At 47.8% G+C, this 19,233-nt stretch overlaps 1 protein-coding gene across 2 annotated transcripts in view; it reads right to left on the bottom strand.

The window, feature by feature from the left end:
• Nucleotides 1-19,233, bottom strand: part of LIFR (LIF receptor subunit alpha) — a 68,891-nt gene that overhangs the window by 12,122 nt on the left and 37,536 nt on the right. For both annotated transcript variants that reach the window (XM_069745929.1, XM_069745930.1), the window contains exons 2-8: nt 16,077-16,222; nt 13,324-13,441; nt 12,540-12,688; nt 11,448-11,608; nt 8,504-8,678; nt 8,038-8,319; nt 710-842 (exon numbers count right to left, since the gene is read on the bottom strand). In XM_069745929.1, coding sequence (XP_069602030.1) covers nt 710-842; nt 8,038-8,319; nt 8,504-8,678; nt 11,448-11,608; nt 12,540-12,688; nt 13,324-13,441; nt 16,077-16,155 — 1,097 coding nt within the window. In that variant the 5' untranslated portion in view covers nt 16,156-16,222. The remainder of the gene's footprint in view (nt 1-709; nt 843-8,037; nt 8,320-8,503; nt 8,679-11,447; nt 11,609-12,539; nt 12,689-13,323; nt 13,442-16,076; nt 16,223-19,233) is intronic.

The raw sequence follows: 19,233 nt of genomic DNA, 5'->3' as shown, positions 1-19,233 counted from the left end.
TTTTTTTTTTTTTTACACATGTGGAAATTTTTTTTTTTTTACTTTTTTACTTTGTCCCAGGAGGAGACATCACAGATCGCCGATCTTACAGTTTGCACAGCACTCTGTAAGATCGGCGATCTCATTCATCGCTGCAGCGTTACCAAGTGCCTGCAGGCGACCCGGAAGTGCTCCCTGCAGGACCCGGATGCAGCCCCGCGGCCATTTTGGATCCGGGGACTGCAGGGAGAAGACGCTCGGTACACGGTGAGTACATCACCGTGTACCGATCGTCTCAGGGAAGCCCGCAGGGAGCCCCCTCCCTGCGCAATGCTTCCCTGTACCGCCGGCACATCGCGATCATGTTTGATCGCGGTGTGCCGGGGGTTAATGTGCCGGGAGCGGTCCATGACCGCTCCTGGCACATAGTGCCGGATGTCAGCTGCGATAGTCAGCTGACACCCGGCCGCGATCGGCCGCGCTCCCCCCGTGAGCGCGGCCGATCGCATATGACGTACTATCCCGTCACTGGGAATTAAGTCCCAGGTCACCTGGACGGGCTAGTACGTCATATGGGATTAAGGGGTTAAAAGGGTACTATTTTTTTGTCTTACGCACATGCAATCATTTTTTCAATTGGATTTAATTACAAACTGTGCATAGTTTTTGCCTTCTGTAAACATGGAGTTTTTGATATGCCTTTATCGATTCGTACGGATGTGGATTTTACCTTTCATACAGGGTGTATTTTGTCCCACGGTCCACACCGTACAGTCCGGAGTCTCTTCCAGCCTTCCAGGTACAGTTGATCACATTGAGGTGCCGGGCTTCACAGCTGAAATCCTGGGGCTCGTCAGGGGGATCTAGGAGAGGCGAGTTCACTATTACTGTGCTCGATAAATGCAGATGAACGAAGGCCGAACAGATCAGATTCCCAGAGTGTCTTGCGAAAGTATTCCCCCTCCCCCCCAGCTTTTTACCTATTTTATTACATTACAACCTGTGCGTAAATATTTTTGTATTTGTGTGTGATGCATCAGCACTAAATAGTCTAAGTTAGCGAAGTGAGAAAAATATAGGTATAAATTAAATTTATGGGATCAAATAACTAAAAATTGGCATGTGCATATGTATTCACCCCTTTTGCGATGAAGCCCCTAACAATTTCTGGTGCAAGCAATTCCCTTCATAAGTCCCATGCTTCGTGACAGGACGTCCCCCTGTGTGTAATCTAAGTGTCACATGTCTGTCACTATATACACTCCAAACACCACCATGAAGACCAAGGAGATCTCCAAACACCACCACAGAGACCAAGGACATCTCCAAACAACATCACGGAGACCAAGGAGATCTCCAAACAACAACATTAAGACCAAGGAGATCTCCAAACACCATGAAAACCAAGGAGATCTCCAAACAACACTGTGAAGACCAAGGAGATTTCCGAACACCATCAAGAAGACCAAGGAGATTTCCAAACAAAACCATGAAGACCAAGGGACTCTCCTCCAAACAGTACCATGAAGACCAAGGAGATCTTTGAACAACACCATAAAGACCAAGGAGATCTCCAAACAACACCATGAAGACCACGAAGCTCTCCAAACAACACCATGAAGACCAAGGAGATCTCCGAACACCATGATAACCAAGGAAATTTTCAAACAACACCATGAAGACCAAGGAGATCTCCGAACAGCACCTTGAAGACCAAGGAGATCTCTGAACACCACCATGAAGACCACGCAGATCTCCAAACAAGTCAAGGACAAATATGGTGAGAAGTACAAGTCAGAAATGGGTTATAAATAGTGATGAGCGAATATACTCGTTACTCGAGATTTCCCGAGCACGCTCGGGGGTTCTCCGAGTATTTTTTAGTACTCGAAGATTTAGTTTTCTTCGCCGCAGCTGGAGCTTGAGTAACGAGTATATTCACTCATCACTAGTTATAAACAATATCTCAATCTCTGATGATCTCCTGGAGCACCATCAAATCCATTATCATCAAATGGGAAGAACATGGTACCACAACAAACCTGCCAAGACAAAGCGCCCACCAAAACTCTCAGCCCGGGCAAGGACGGCATTAATCAGAGAGGCAGCACAGAGGCCAGAGGTAACCCTGGAGGAGCTGTAGAGTTCCCAAGCAGAGACTGGAGTATCTGTCCATACGACCACAAAAAGCCGTACACTCCATAGAGATGGCCTTCATGGAAAAGTGGGCAGAAAAAAAGTTTTTACTTACACACAAATTGTAAGGCTCGTTTTCACTTTGCCAAAAGACATGTGGGAGACTCCCCAAATGTAAGGAGGAAGGTGCTATGGGCAGATGAGTCCAAAATTTAACTTTTTGGTCACTTGAGGAATGGGCAAAGATCCCAGTGGCAAGATGTGGAAAGCTCATAGGAGAATTATCCAAAGCGACTTCCAGCTGTAATTGCGGCAAAAGGAGGCTCTACAAAGTACTGACTTTAGGGGAGTGAATAGTTATGCACATTGAAGTTTTCAGTTATTTTGTCCTATTTGTTTGCTTCACAATAAAAGGAAAACCAAAATGTTCACAGTTGTATGACATGATCTTTACATGAACTGATGCAATTCCTCAACAAAAAAAGTGAAATTCCAGGTAGTAAAACAGAAAAATGCCAAGGGGGTGAATACTTTTGCAAGCCTCTGTACTTGGTTGAATGTAATAGAAAATTCCACTGTAAGAATTATTTCAGCCATCGTCTTCTCTCCACAGCGCTCCGAGTCTTGGTTTATGGCACGTTTGAGAACTGAAGTAGAAATAATACTTCCACTATCCAGCAGGTGTCACTACAACACTGAATTGAAGTGTGAAAACATAATAAATAACATCATGTACATGTCTGTGACCACTGCAGACAATCCCATCAATGGCCTCAGTGCTCTCATTCTTTACATGTATGTGACTGCTGCAGGAAAATCACTTACTCCATAGCAGATTGTTAATGTTATCATTCTCGGAGTATTTATCTCCCACAGTAAACGGTGAAAAAAAATAGCACAACTGCCAGTTATGTTCCATTCAGGAAAACAATGAGGTAAAAAGTGAAATTACAAGTTGTATGCACCCCATAATGGTATTTACTAGTGATGAGCGAATATACTCGTTACTCGAGATTTCCCCGAGCACGCTCGGGTGACCTCCGAGTATTTTTTAGTGCTCGGAGATTTATTTTTTTATTGCCGCAGCTGAATGATTTACATCTGTTAGCCAGCATAAGTACATGTGGGGGTTGCCTGGTTGCTAGGCAAAGGAGAAAGGGGAAAGGGTAACAGGGAAAGGGAAAAGGGGAAAGGGGAAAGGAGAAAGGAGAAAAGGGAAAGGAGAAAGGGGAAAGGGGAAAGGAGAAAAGGGAAAGGAGAAAGGGGAAAGGGGAAAGGGGAAAGGAGAAAAGGGAAAGGAGAAAGGGGAAAGGAGAAAGGGGAAAGGAGAAAGGGGAAAGGAGAAAGGGGAAAGGAGAAAGGGGAAAATAAAAGGAGAAAGGGGAAAGGGTAACAGGGAAAGGAAAAGGAGAAAGGAGAAAGGGGAAAGGAGAAAATGGAAAGGGGAAAGGGGAAAGGGGAAAGAAGAAAAGGGGAAAGGAGAAAGGGGAAAGGAGAAAGGGGAAAGGAGAAAGGGGAAAGGAGAAAGGGGAAAGGAGAAAGGAGAAAGGGGAAAGGAGAAAGGAGAAAGGGGAAAGGAGAAAGGGGAAAGGAGAAAGGGGAAAGGAGAAAGGGGAAAGGAGAAAGGGGAAAGGAGAAAGGGGAAAGGAGAAAGGGGAAAGGAGAAAGGGGAAAGGAGAAAGGGGAAAGGAGAAAGGGGAAAGGAGAAAGGGGAAAGGAGAAAGGGGAAAGGAGAAAGGGGAAAGGGGAAAAGGAGAAAAGGGGAAAGGAGAAAAGGGGAAAGGAGAAAAGGGGAAAGGAGAAAAGGGGAAAGGAGAAAAGGGGAAAGGAGAAAAGGGGAAAGGAGAAAAGGGGAAAGGAGAAAGGGGAAAGGAGAAAGGGGAAAATAAAAGTAGAAAGGAGAAAGGGGAAAGGGTAACAGGGAAAGGGGAAAGGGTAACAGGGAAAGGGAAAAGGGGAAAGGGTAACAGGGAAAAGAGAAAGGGGAAAAGAGAAAGGGGAAAATAAAAGGGGAAAGGGGAAAATAAAAGGGGGAAGGAGAAAGGAGAAAGGGGAAAATAAAAGGAGAAAGGGGAAAGGGTAACAGGGAAAGGGGAAAGGAGAAAGAATAACAGGGAAAGAGAAAAGGGGAAAGGGTAACAGGGAAAAGAGAAAGGGGAAAAGAGAAAGGGGAAAGGGGAAAGGGTAACAGGGAAAAGAGAAAGGGGAAAAGAGAAAGGGGAAAGGGGAAAGGGTAACAGGGAAAAGAGAAAGGGGAAAAGAGAAAGGGGAAAGGGGAAAGGAGAAAGGGGAAAATAAAAGGGGAAAGGGGAAAATAAAAGGAGAAAGGAGAAAGGGGAAAGGGTAACAGGGAAAGGAAAAAGGGGAAAGGAGAAAGAATAACAGGGAAAGGAAAAAGGGGAAAGGAGAAAGAATAACAGGGAAAGGAAAAAGGGGAAAGGAGAAAGAATAACAGGGAAAGGAAAAAGGGGAAAGGAGAAAGAATAACAGGGAAAGGAAAAAGGGGAAAGGAGAAAGAATAACAGGGAAAGGAAAAAGGGGAAAGGAGAAAGAATAACAGGGAAAGGGAAAAGGGGAAAGGGTAACAGGGAAAAGAGAAAGGGGAAAAGGGAAAGGGGAAAGGAGAAAGGGGAAAATAAAAGGGGAAAGGGGAAAATAAAAGGAGAAAGGAGAAAGGGGAAAGGGTAACAGGGAAAGGAAAAAGGGGAAAGGAGAAAGAATAACAGGGAAAGGAAAAAGGGGAAAGGAGAAAGAATAACAGGGAAAGGAAAAAGGGGAAAGGAGAAAGAATAACAGGGAAAGGAAAAAGGGGAAAGGAGAAAGAATAACAGGGAAAGGAAAAAGGGGAAAGGAGAAAGAATAACAGGGAAAGGGAAAAGGGGAAAGGGTAGCAGGGAAAAGAGAAAGGGGAAAAGAGAAAGGGGAAAGGAGAAAAGGGAAAGGAGAAAGGGGAAAGGAGAAAGGGGAAAGGAGAAAGGGGAAAGGAGAAAGGGGAAAGGAGAAAGGGGAAAGGAGAAAGGGGAAAGGAGAAAGGGGAAAGGAGAAAGGGGAAAGGAGAAAGGGGAAAGGAGAAAGGGGAAAGGGTAAAAGGGAAAGGGAAAAGGGGAAAGGGTAACAGGGAAAAGAGAAAGGGGAAAAGAGAAAGGGGAAAGGGGAAAGGAGAAAGGGGAAAATAAAAGGGGAAAGGGGAAAGGAGAAAGGAGAAAGGGGAAAGGAGAAAGGGGAAAGGAGAAAGGAGAAAGGGGAAAGGAGAAAGGAGAAAGGGGAAAGGAGAAAGGGGAAAATAAAAGGAGAAAGGAGAAAGGGTAACAGGGAAAGGAAAAAGGGGAAAGGAGAAAGAATAACAGGGAAAGGGAAAAGGGGAAAGGGTAACAGGGAAAAGAGAAAGGGGAAAAGAGAAAGGGGAAAAGAGAAAGGGGAAAAGAGAAAGGGGAAAGGAGAAAGGGGAAAGGAGAAAGGGGAAAATAAAAGGGGAAAGGGGAAAATAAAAGGGGGAAGGAGAAAGGAGAAAGGGGAAAATAAAAGGAGAAAGGGGAAAGGGTAACAGGGAAAGGGGAAAGAATAACAGGGAAAGAGAAAAGGGGAAAGGGTAACAGGGAAAAGAGAAAGGGAAAAAGAGAAAGGGGAAAGGGGAAAGGAGAAAGGGGAAAATAAAAGGGGAAAGGGGAAAATAAAAGGAGAAAGGAGAAAGGGGAAAGGGTAACAGGGAAAGGAAAAAGGGGAAAGGAGAAAGAATAACAGGGAAAGGAAAAAGGGGAAAGGAGAAAGAATAACAGGGAAAGGAAAAAGGGGAAAGGAGAAAGAATAACAGGGAAAGGAAAAAGGGGAAAGGAGAAAGAATAACAGGGAAAGGGAAAAAGGGAAAGGGTAACAGGGAAAAGAGAAAGGGGAAAAGGGAAAGGGGAAAGGAGAAAGGGGAAAATAAAAGGGGAAAGGGGAAAATAAAAGGAGAAAGGAGAAAGGGGAAAGGGTAACAGGGAAAGGAAAAAGGGGAAAGGAGAAAGAATAACAGGGAAAGGGAAAAGGGGAAAGGGTAACAGGGAAAAGAGAAAGGGGAAAGGAGAAAGGGGAAAGGAGAAAGGGGAAAGGAGAAAGGGGAAAGGAGAAAGGGGAAAGGAGAAAGGGGAAAGGAGAAAGGGGAAAGGAGAAAGGGGAAAGGAGAAAGGGGAAAGGAGAAAGGGGAAAGGGGAAAGGGGAAAGGGGAAAGGGGAAAGGGGAAAGGGGAAAGGGGAAAGGGGAAAGGGGAAAGGAGAAAGGGGAAAGGAGAAAGGGGAAAGGAGAAAGGGGAAAGGAGAAAGGGGAAAATAAAAGTAGAAAGGAGAAAGGGGAAAGGGTAACAGGGAAAGGGAAAAGGGGAAAGGGTAACAGGGAAAAGAGAAAGGGGAAAAGAGAAAGGGGAAAGGAGAAAGGGGAAAATAAAAGGGGAAAGGGGAAAATAAAAGGAGAAAGGGGAAAGGAGAAAGGAGAAAGGGGAAAGGAGAAAGGAGAAAGGAGAAAGGGGAAAGGAGAAAGGGGAAAGGAGAAAGGGGAAAGGAGAAAGGGGAAAGGAGAAAGGGGAAAGGAGAAAGGGGAAAGGAGAAAGGGGAAAATAAAAGGAGAAAGGAGAAAGGGGAAAATAAAAGGAGAAAGGAGAAAGGGGAAAATAAAAGGAGAAAGGGGAAAAGAGAAAGGGGAAAAGAGAAAGGGGAAAAGAGAAAGGGGAAAAGAGAAAGGGGAAAAGAGAAAGGGGAAAAGAGAAAGGGGAAAAGAGAAAGGGGAAAAGAGAAAGGGGAAAAGAGAAAGGGGAAAAGAGAAAGGGGAAAAGAGAAAGGGGAAAAGAGAAAGGGGAAAAGAGAAAGGGGAAAAGAGAAAGGGGAAAAGAGAAAGGGGAAAAGAGAAAGGGGAAAAGAGAAAGGGGAAAAGAGAAAGGGGAAAAGAGAAAGGGGAAAAGAGAAAGGGGAAAAGAGAAAGGGGAAAAGAGAAAGGAGAAAGGAGAAAGGGGAAAGGAGAAAGGGGAAAGGAGAAAGGGGAAAGGAGAAAGGAGAAAGGGGAAAGGAGAAAGGGGAAAGGAGAAAGGGGAAAGGAGAAAGGAGAAAGGAGAAAGGGGAAAGGGGAAAGGAGAAAGGAGAAAGGAGAAAGGAGAAAGGGGAAAGGGGAAAGGAGAAAGGGGAAAGGGGAAAGGAGAAAGGAGAAAGGGGAAAGAAGAAAGGAGAAAGGGGAAAGGAGAAAGGGGAAAGGGGAAAGGGGAAAGGAGAAAGGAGAAAGGGGAAAGGGGAAAGGGGAAAGGAGAAAGGGGAAAGGAGAAAGGGGAAAGGAGAAAGGGGAAAGGAGAAAGGGGAAAGGAGAAAGGGGAAAGGAGAAAGGGGAAAGGAGAAAGGGGAAAGGAGAAAGGGGAAAGGAGAAAGGAGAAAGGGGAAAGGAGAAAGGGGAAAGGAGAAAGGGGAAAGGAGAAAGGGGAAAGGAGAAAGGGGAAAGGAGAAAGGAGAAAGGGGAAAGGAGAAAGGGGAAAATAAAAGGAAAGACATATGGCTGTGCCTCAAGTCGACCAAGTGGATATGAACCCAATTTGGTTGGATGAAGCAATTCTGAAATATGAAACAGAAGAGAAATGACGGACTAATATAGAAGAGCTCATTGACTAGCAGAACCCTGGTCTAGCGGGCAGGTCAGTAATCAGACTGCGGGACTTGAGCACGTCAGCATTGCTGGCTTCCCTTTTAACTACCTGGCCTGGCGTGACGTTGTTGGTGTTTGACGCCATCATGATGACATTGCACCGGGCCGGCAAACCAAAAGAAAAGCAGTGGTCGGCGAGGTGTAGGAGGTGGATCGGAGGGCACTCGTCTTTCGGCCACAGACTACTGACCTGACCGCTGGATCCCGAGAGTCCGTTCCCTCCTCTCTACTATTCGAGCACCGGAAGGACACGAGTCCGATACTTACATCCGACAAAGACCACGGTCCCGGTGACGTACGGCGTCTCGTGGGTGTTGCAGAAGATGTTGTCTCCACTGGGGTGGGACATCGGGAGACTTGTTAGCCGGATCCCTGCGACACCGTCTCCCAGATCGACCAGCGGATACTCGTCCTTGTGGGACTTGAAGTTTATGGATTTGATTTGGTCTCCGCTTTTCAGTTTACAGCAGTAGTTCACATTGGAGCCGACGAGGACGGTTATATCCTCAGGGAAGACTCTACCTTCGTCTTCACCTTCATCACTGCTACCTGTGGACGACGGAGAGATGAGCATGAGCCCGAGACCACCATCACAGCCCGTCCATAGGGACCCTGTGTGCCGCCACATAGTGCACACAATGCTGCCCTGTACCGCCACACATGCATCATCCGAGGGAACAGGATGCCATTTTCCCAGCGGTTGCATTATTCTGCTACGTCCCCATATCGTTACCATTGACGGTTTTGGTGGCGCTCCAGCCGCTCTGCCTCTTTTCGCCGTTGTAGTGTTCTTCATGCACGAAGCAGCGGACCCTCACCGAGTGCGAGGTGCAATTTAAAGGGAAATCAGACTTCCATTTCCAGTGAAAAGTCTCTAAATGAGGAAACCAATGTTCTACCACCGTCTCCTGAAGGGAGAAAAGAAAGTATGTGACCCACAAAATGAGCAAAAGCCAGCGCCATGTACTCCAGACCACCAGGGAACAAAGCATCAACCCCTCAATATATAACCTACACCCCAAGATGTTCCATAGAGGAGACTTCATCTCAATTGGATTTGACAGTGAATTTCTATATTGTTACTTACAATATTTTGATTATCTTCAGACTTTGAATTTGTTCCCTGGTGGTCTAGTGTAAATAAGGGGCTAAAACCTACAGGTGAAGGATACATTTGAGGGATGATAGATTGATCCTTGCTGGTTTAGATTAACGAAGAGGGCGGGTGGGAAGGTTTAAACACAGTGGTCTAGTATATCCCTGGTGGTCTAGAGGCTTTAATGAGTTAATACTTGAAACCAATGGTATTTTTTTGAGGGGTGGGCTATTTTGTTCAATTGTGGAATTGAGTAAACAAGGAGTTAAATTGTTTACATTACATTTGAGGGGTGATAATTTGTGTCCCTGGTGGCCTAAAGTCATTAAAGGGTTTATTCCTACTGGTCTGGAGTATATAAGAGGATAATACCTGCCTAGTGATCCAGGGTATAGGGGGGTGAGATTGGCAGTGATTAATTCCCTGGTGGCCTAGTGATCTAACGTATGGGGTGAGGGAGGCAGTGATTACTTCCCTGGTGGCCTAGTGATCCAGGGTATGGGGGGCAGTGATTACTTCCCTGGTGGCCTAGTGATCCAGGGTATGGGGGGCAGTGATTACTTCCCTGGTGGCCTAGTGATCCAGGGTATGGGGGGCAGTGATTACTTCCCTGGTGGCCTAATGATCCAGGGTATGGGGGGCAGTGATTACTTCCCTGGTGGCCTAGTGATCCAGGGTATGGGGGGCAGTGATTACTTCCCTCGTGGCCTAGTGATCCAGGGTATGGGGGGCAGTGATTACTTCCCTGGTGGCCTAATGATCCAGGGTATGGGGGGCAGTGATTACTTCCCCGGTGGCCTAATGATCCAGGGTATGGGGGGCAGTGATTACCTCCCTGGTGGCCTAGTGATCCAGGGTATGGGGGGCAGTGATTACCTCCCTGGTGGCCTAATGATCCAGGGTATGGGGGGCAGTGATTACCTCCCTGGTGGCCTAATGATCCAGTGTATGGGGGGGTTGAGGGGGACAGTGATTACTTCCCTGGTGGTCTAGTGTAAATAATGAGTTCAAACCTTGGTGTATATTGAGACGGGTGGAATTGTTGGGGGGGGGGGGGGGGTAAATTTTTTCCCTGGAGCCTACAGTAAAAAAAGGGTCAGAAACCTGCGGTCTACGTTACATTACAGGGAGTGAGAACTTCAAAATGTAAGGGAACAAACGAACACCTTTTCATTTAACACCGACCACCAGGTTTTGCCCGTTATATACCCTATTCTTCGGGGACAGAATATTGACCCCTTCCCCAAACTAATACACAGCAGACTATAAGGTTTTAACCCATTATTTACTCTAGGCCACCAGGGAACAAAATCCTACTGCTCTTCCCCAGTATATACCATATCACCGGGTATTAGGTCATTATATACTCAGGGTCATCATGTGCTAGCCTCTTTCGGTTCACTCTAGAACACCAGGGGGAAAAAAAAGTAACAAAGGGGATTAAAAACAAGGCGGTCTATCTAATGGCTGAATATCTGGTGTACGGATAATTTATTCCCAGGTGGTGGAAAGCGAATAAGGAGATAAAATCCAGTTGTCCAGCTTACATTGGAGAAGTGATAGTGATTGGTGGCCTAGAGTAATGAGGTCATTGACCCCTGGTGGCCTAGAGTAATGAGGTCATTGACCCCTGGTGGCCTAGAGTAATGAGGTCATTGACCCCTGGTGGCCTAGAGTAATGAGGTCATTGACCCCTGGTGGCCTAGAGTAATGAGGTCATTGACCCCTGGTGGCCTAGAGTAATGAGGTCATTGACCCCTGGTGGCCTAGAGTAATGAGGTCATTGACCCCTGGTGGCCTAGAGTAATGAGGTCATTGACCCCTGGTGGCCTAGAGTAATGAGATCATTTACCCATGGTGGTCTAGAATAATGAGGTCATTTACCCCCGGTGGTCTAGAGTTATGAGGTCATTTACCCCCGGTGGTCTAGAGTAATGAGGTCATTTACCCCCGGTGGTCTAGAGTTATGAGGTCATTGACCCACGGTGGTCTAGAGTTATGAGGTCATTGACCCCCGGTGGTCTAGAGTAATGAGGTCATTTACCACTGATGGTCTAGAGCAGTGTTCCCCAAGTCCAGTCCTCAAGAGCCACCAACAGGTCAGGTTTTCAGGATTTCCTTAGTATTGTTCAGATGATAATTGTCAAACCTGCACAGGCAAGTCCATCACCTGGGCAATACTAAGGAAATCCTGAAAACATGACATGTTGGTGGCTCTTGAGGACTGGAGTTGGGGAACACTGGTCTAGAGTAATGAGGTCATTGACCCCTGGTGGCCTAGAGTAATGAGGTCATTTACCCCCGGTGGTCTAGAGTTAAGAGGTCATTGACCCCCGGTGGTCTAGAGTAATGAGGTCATTTACCACTGATGGTCTAGAGTAATGAGGTTATTTACCCCTGGTGGTCTTGTGTACACCGTGGAGGAGAGATCATTTTGTTTTCTGATGCTACAGTGTAGGGGATCACAGCTGGGGGCCGGGGTCCATTCTCCCCGTCAGGCTCATTTGGCTTCCCTTCCTGTCCTAGTGCCGCTACATATACCCGTCCTGTCCCCCAGGGCGCTGTGCACACAGGGACCTACGTTCAGGGCCAGCAGGTTGTCTCCTCGCAGCACGTTCATCTCGCAGGTCAGTTTCACCCCGTCCAGCATCGACGTGGCGTTCACAGCCCAGTCCACGGACAGCAGGTCGGACTGATAATCGGCAACCAGGGAGCGAATCTCCGGAGGATAGGGAACATAGGCTGCAAGAAACACAGACTCCAGATAGAAGAGCACAGGGAGGAAGGAAACAAGCGGCCATTACATCCATCTCACTAATGAGATCCTTCTAATCAGTGGATCGGGCGCATCGGGATACAACGTGTCAGCACCGGATGTAAAGAGGAAGAAGAATCCACCCATCCTCCGCTGCACCAGGGAAATCAGAGACCGGCGGGGCTCAATATATAAGGGGGTTCTAAGAGATGCTCATCGCCACATCCGCAATGTCGGCACTCCTGGGCTGTCCTTAACAAGTATGTAACAGCAGGTATAATGTAAAGGGGCGCCCTAACTAGTATATAACACCAGGGTGCGCCATAACAAGTATGTAACACCAGGGGGCGCCCTAACTAGTATATAACACCAGAGGGCGCCATAACAAGTATGTAACACCAGGGGGCGCCATAACAAGTATGTAACAGCAGGGGGCGCCCTAACTAGTATATAACACCAGGGTGCGCCATAACAAGTATGTAACACCAGGGGGCGCCATAACAAGTATGTAACAGCAGGGGGCGCCATAACAAGTATGTAACAGCAGGGGGCGCCCTAACTAGTATATAACACCAGGGGGCGCCATAACAAGTATGTAACAGCAGGGGGCGCCATAACAAGTATGTAACACCAGGGGGTGCCATAACAAGTATGTAACAGCAGGGGGCGCCCTAACTAGTATATAACACCAGGGGGCGCCATAACAAGTATGTAACAGCAGGGGGCGCCCTAACTAGTATATAACACCAGGGGGCGCCATAACAAGTATGTAACACCAGGGGGCGCCATAACAAGTATGTAACGGCAGGGGGCGCAATAACAATATGTAACGGCATGGAGGGGCTATAATAGCTGTGAATTGACATGATGCCTTTTGACCTCCAATGGTGGATGTGTATAAGGATACAGGAGACTTACGAATATCTAAGGAGGTCTTCTGAAACCGTATGGACGGGTTCCCCGGGACGTCTATAGCTTCTATGCTGATGTCGGACACAGAGAAGACTGGGAACTCCACTTCCAACTTGTTTCCAGTTGTTTCGAAACATGCGGCTGAGATTCCGGACCTGCGGCACAGAAGACCCCGTAATGTAATCCTATACCATCACATGTGTGGACGTCGCTGCGGCTCCGGCCCGTCACCTCCATGACCTCGCTGGGTTTGTGATCACGTTTCCTCAGATTGAAATCTAGTATTGTCTGTGGACTACTGAAAGGAGCGAGCTTATATAATAGATGGATGGGCCGGGTCAGCTGACTGACTGCGGACCCGTCTATAATGCGCACATGCTTTATGAGGGCAGACAATGCTCTGTGAGCGGCAATGTATCAGTCTGGGATGTTCAGCTCATTGTCTGCAGGGGATACATTGGATCCTCCTCTCCGCTGGGTGCAGGTTGCTGCCGCTCGTCTTCTCATCCATTGAGGGCCAGAATTCTAGAAGTTTGTTAGAACGTTATCGATGTGAATACTTTTCTGCCCAATGATGACAGAAGTATTTTTCTGGCTAACACGGTACCACAATACAATTTGTTATTGTACATCATCGTTAGAAAGTTATAAAACTTTTGATTTTTATATCGATCACCCTTTTTCGTTTAAATATAAATCTAGAAATCCCCTTTAATTATTGTAGGGGAAATCCATAAGTGATCGGTCATCACACTGTCTGCAGCTGCCAGAAGAAGTTTAGGTTTCTTACCTGGAGCAAACCTTGTAGACGATGATCCGGTCGGAGGGGTGCGGGGTGTCCCACCGGCAGGACATGGTTTCAAAATCATGCGTCAGGCAGTCAAGGTTCCTGAAGAAATCTGAAGAGACTGAAAAAGGAGAAGTCAGAAATCAGGGAGACGGGCAGCACTGCGGTGACCCCATGTGTAGCTCCCATAGAACATTACAGGCATCTGCGGTGTCTCTGGGGGTGTTGGCACTAATTACGGGGGCACGTTCCATCAGTGTTCCAGCTCCATACTGCCCCAGGCCCAAGCCCCCGACCTGCTGCGCTTATAGATGAGGATCGGGCACCTTTATGCACGACCACCAGCGTTAATATCTCCGCTGATTTATGGGTTTTTCGTCTTCCGAGGAGACAATATTTTTACATTTTTGCCAAAAATCCCTTACGATTTATCCCATGTCTGTCAGTTTTACAATCCACACTCAACATTTTCATGACTTTTATTAGTGCAGCACTTGAAGCTGCCACTATGGCCGAGTGCAGAGCGGATATCCCCATTATTAGCCGAGGTTGTAGCCAAAGACCAGCAAAAAAAAAAAAAAAAATCTGTTACATAACTGAAGGGAGCGGACGTCTACGCGCCGGGTCCTTAGGACTCCGCTCACGCGGACGTCTACGCGCCGGGTCCTTAGGACTCCGCTCACGCGGACGTCTACGCGCCGGGTCCTTAGGACTCCGCTCACGCGGACGTCTACGCGCCGGGTCCTTAGGACTCCGCTCACGCGGACGTCTACGCGCCGGGTCCTTAGGACTCCGCTCACGCGGACGTCTACGCGCCGGGTCCTTAGGACTCCGCTCACGTGGGCGTCTACACACTGGGTCCTCAGGACTCCGCTCACGCGGACGTCTACGCGCCGGGTCCTTAGGACTCCGCTCACGCGGACGTCTACGCGCCGGGTCCTTAGGACTCCGCTCATGTGGACGTCTACACACTGGGTCCTCAGGACTCTGCTCACGCAGTCGTCTATACGCTGGGTCCTTAGGACTCCGCTCACGCGGACGTCTACGCGCCGGGTCCTTAGGACTCCGCTCACGCGGACGTCTACGCGCTGGGTCCTTAGGACTCCGCTCATGTGGACGTCTACGCGTCAGGTCCTGAGGTCTCCGTTCACACGGACGTCCGCGCACCGGGTCCTCATAGTCCCAAAACAGGAGCATGAGTTCTATGCACAGAGTATTAGCTGGGCCTTAATAAACTGATACAATTGCTCCTGGCAGAAACTGCGACCATTAATAAGCAATTAATTAAACCCAACCAGTCTGGGGTCACCAGAGATTCAGGGTCTTCACTGTCTAATAGCAGCTAGCAGATGCAGCCGGCTACAAACACTTCTGAAGCCGTCCATACATAGAGGTTTACCGGCCGAGCACAAATTGTGGACGGACCTGCTGACCGGCTACTGTATAGGAGCCCCCAACTCTCCCCCGATGTCTGATGCCAGGGAACATGAGGATCCGGCACTGGGATTTTAACTTGCACAATACTTTTTTTTTGCCCCCAACAAAGCTAGGAGAAAGAATGACAATGGAGGCACCAGGAGAAAATTGAGGACGCTATGACTATGGAGGCGTCGGGAGAAAAAGGAGGACGAAAAAGGCGCAGTGAGAAAGGAGGAGGACGACGGAGGCGCCGTGAGAAAGATGAGAAGAAAGATGACGGAGGTGCAAGCAGAAAAAGAAGGAGGATAACTATGAGGGCGCCAGGAGAAAGGACGGAGAGAGAAAGGAGGACAACAATGGAGGTGGCAGGAGAAAAGAGGCACAGTGAGGCAAAGGAGAAGGAGGATGACGACGATGCCAGGAGAAAGACGATGACGGAGACGCCAGGAGAAAGAAGAGGACGACGACTATGGAAGCGCCAGGAGAAAGAAGAGGAGGATGACTATGGAAGCGCTAGGAGAAAGAAGAGGAGGATGACTATGGAGGAGTCGGGGTCAAACGAGGAGGATGACGACAGAGGCGCCAGGAGAAAGAAAAGGGGGAGGATGATGACCGAGGCGCCAGGAGAAAGAAGAGGACGACGACTATGGAGGCGCAAGGAGAAAGAAGAGGACGACGACTATGGAAGTGCTAGGAGAAAGAAGAGGAGGAGGAGGACGAAGAGAGTGACGGAGGCGCCAGGAGAAAGAAGAGGAGGAGGAGGACGAAGAGAGTGACGGAGGCGCCAGGAGAAAGAAGAGGAGGAGGAGGACGAAGAGTGACGGAGGCGCCAGGAGAAAGAAGAGGAGGACGATGACTGGAGAACCAGGAAAAAGAGAAGGAGGACGATGATGACAGAGGTGCCAAGAGAACGACAATGGAGGCGCCAGAAGAAAAAGGAGGATGGGGACAGAGGCGCCAGGAGGAGGACGACAGGATCTTATTTCCGGCTTCCTCCTGAGAATACCTGCATGCTTGGCCTTGTGTATGGAAGGGTCGGGAGAGATGATGATCATGTGATCGAGTGTTCAGTCCATGGCCGTCTAGTGTGTACAGCTAGCCGGACGCCAGATACAGCTCTGATTAGGCTTTGTATAACGGCTGTGATGTGCTCACTATATGGCGCCATTACTGTATGTAGGTAACATACGGCAGCGCTATGTGTGACCAGCATAGTTACTTATCACTGTATGGCGGTATTATACTTGCACAATATTATACTATACTTTGGGAAGCCATAATTAGATAGAATAGAGAGGACCCCAACATGCGGGGACCTCCCCTTACTGGTCACTCACCGGACCCCTGGCTGCAGACACGGGGCAGCAGACACTGGAAAGCAGCCAGGACACTGACCGCACCGACAATACTCCACATTCTCCTCACAACTCTTGGGGTTTCGCTACGTTGTCATCAGCTGCATTTTTAACTGATCCACAACATCCTGCAAAAAAAAAAAATTTAAATTAAAAAATACAATCTATTACAGCAATTCAACATTAATTAATACAGTCGCTCGCTGCCCCTACATATTATTCCCATGTCTTTGTTTCACCTGTAACAATTACATCACACAGTACAAGGCGTGCGGCCAAACGTCCCATTAATCTGGATATCCTACACCAGTCAGGGGCGGAGGGGCGGCTGCTGGGCGGCCACAGCTTTATACACCTGCAATCCAAGACTGGCAGCCTCTGAATAAACTAGTCGCTGTGACCCCTCGCCGAGAAAAAAGATCCCCCTCCACCCCCACAAAGCATCCATTATTCATGATTACTGGATGAGCAGAGTCAAGAGGAGGCGACTAAGCGAATATATTCCGCAGTTTAATTCAAACCTTCATTCAGTGCCATTCACACAAGCCGCATCCGAAGCGCTGCGCCACGGGACATCGGCCAACTCTGCCAGGAACCCAGTTCTCTGCCCAAGGAAAGTTGGTGCAAGCAGTTTAATAATATATTATGTGACTCCCAATAAGTGACAAGAAGGCGTCTCCTACACAAAGAAGCACATTCAATTTCTACTCATATTCAAGAACTACGCTTGTTGTCTTGACCAGTCATTCTCTACGTCATGATAAACCGGCTGCAAATCTATCCCTAGATCAACCCCAAAGCCTATCTGTAATATTAACCCTATTTCTAATACCATCTCTTACCTTAACACCAACCCTTATCCCTGACCCCAACCCTGAACACAAACCCTAGCTCTAACCCGATTCATAATCTTATCTCAAACCCCAACCCTAACTCCGACCCCAAGCCTGTACACAAAGTCTAGCTCTAACCCCAACCCTACCCCTAACTCCGACCCCAAGCCTGTACACAAAGTCTAGCTCTAAACCTATCCATAATACTACCTCATACCCCAACCCTCTACACAAAGTCTAGCTCTAAACCTATCCATAATCCTATCTCAAACCCCAATCCTATCCTTAACTCCAACCCAAAGTCTGTACGCAAACCCTAGCTCTAACCCTATCCATAATCCTATCTCAAACCCCAAACCCTACCTCCGACCCCAATCCTGTACACAAACCCTAGGTCTAACCCCAACCCTATCCCTAACTCCAACCCCAAGCCTGTACACAAACTCTAGCTCTAAACCTATCCATAATCCTCTCTCAAACCCCAATCCTATCCTTAACTCCAACCCCAAGCCTGTACACAAACTCTAGCTCTAACCCCATCCATAATCCTATCTCAAACCCCAACCCTAACTCCGACCCCAATCCTGTACACAAACCCTAGGTCTAACCCCAACCCTATCCCTAACTCCAACCCCAAGCCTGTACACAAACTCTAGCTCTAACCCCATCCATAATCCTATCTCAAACCCCAACCCTAACTCCGACCCCAAGCCTCTACACAAAGTCTAGCTCTAAACCTATCCATAATCCTATCTCAAACCCCAACCCTAACTCCGACCCCAATCCTGTACACAAACCCTAGGTCTAACCCCAACCCTATCCCTAACTCCGACCCCAAGCCTGTACACAAACCCTAGCTCTAACCTTATCCATAATCCTATCGCAGACCCCAACCCTATCCTTAACCCTAGGTCTGACCCCAAGCCTGTACACAAACCCCAGCTTCAACTCAATTCATAATCCTATCTCTAACCACAACCCTAACCCTAACTCCGACCCCAAGCCTGTACACAAACCCTAGCTCTAACCCTATCCATAATCCTATCTCTAACCCCAACCCTATCCCTAACTCCTACCCGAAGACTGTATACAAACCCTATCCATAATCCTATCTCAGTCCTCAACCCTATCCTTAACCCTAGCTCAGACACCAAGCTTGTACCCAAACCCTAGATCTAACCCTATCCATCCTCCTATCTCTAACCCCAACCCTATCCCTGACCATAGCTCTTACCCTATCTCTAATCCTAACCCTATACCCAAAACCCTAGGTCTAACCCTATCCAAAACCCTAGATCTAACCCGAACCCTATCCCTGACCCTAACTCCAACTCCAACCCTGTACCTCAACCCTAGCTCTAACCCTATCCATAATCCTATCTCAAACCTTAACCCTGACCCTGGCTCTAACACCAACCCTGTACCCAAACCCTAGCTCTAACCCTATCCATAATCCTATCTCAAACCTTAACCCTGACCCTAGCTCGAAACCCAACACTGTACCCAAACCCTAGCTCTAATCCCATCCATCATCCTATCTCTAACCCCAACCCTATCCCTATCCCAGCTTTGACCACAATCCTAACTAGGGTTACAAAAAGTGTTAAAATATAAAAGCAGATCTGAGTAGTGAATGAGGACATTTCTGAATCATGTGCATGTATTATGTGCACTCCACTTGATTCAATATCGTCTTCCTTCTTTAGGTGCTAATCATCTGTCTTGCTGCCTATGCAGAGCTCTTAAGTGTAGAGGAGTTTATCAACATCGGCTGTTGCGCTCTACATGAGACAGCGACCAAGATGGCAAAGCTCACATCATTATTCCAAGCTGTATGGTTGCTGCCTATGCAGAATTTAGTATTTTCCGAGTTATCAACTTCAGCTGGAAACTTTCCAGTCCTGTATTTCACAGAACGATTTTTTCGGAGATAATTCTCACATTAATGATCAAATCAAAGCTTTAAAACGAAATAAGAAAACCACACGGGGCATGGAGGCGGCTTCGATTTCCTTCTAGAAGTGCATAATCGCTAATGGTGCCGGTAAGACGCTCCTCACATACTGGAAATCTAATATAAAATTGTTAATATGGGACATTTAAAGGGGTCGGACACACTACGAAACACAGGATTACATTTCTCCAGAAATAGCAGCCTACCCCCCCACAAAGCCACCCGTCCATTGATTGGCTCTGGTATGGCCGCTCAGCTACACTGAAGGGTATGGGGCTAAGCTGCAATACCAGACACAACCTGGAGAGAGGTAGAGGCACTGTTTCCGGAAAAAAACAGACATGTTTTGATT

This window comes from Ranitomeya imitator, chromosome 1 (genome assembly GCF_032444005.1).
Source record: "Ranitomeya imitator isolate aRanImi1 chromosome 1, aRanImi1.pri, whole genome shotgun sequence".
Taxonomy (NCBI): Eukaryota; Metazoa; Chordata; class Amphibia; order Anura; family Dendrobatidae; genus Ranitomeya; species Ranitomeya imitator.
This window is presented reverse-complemented; position numbering and strand designations above follow the sequence as displayed.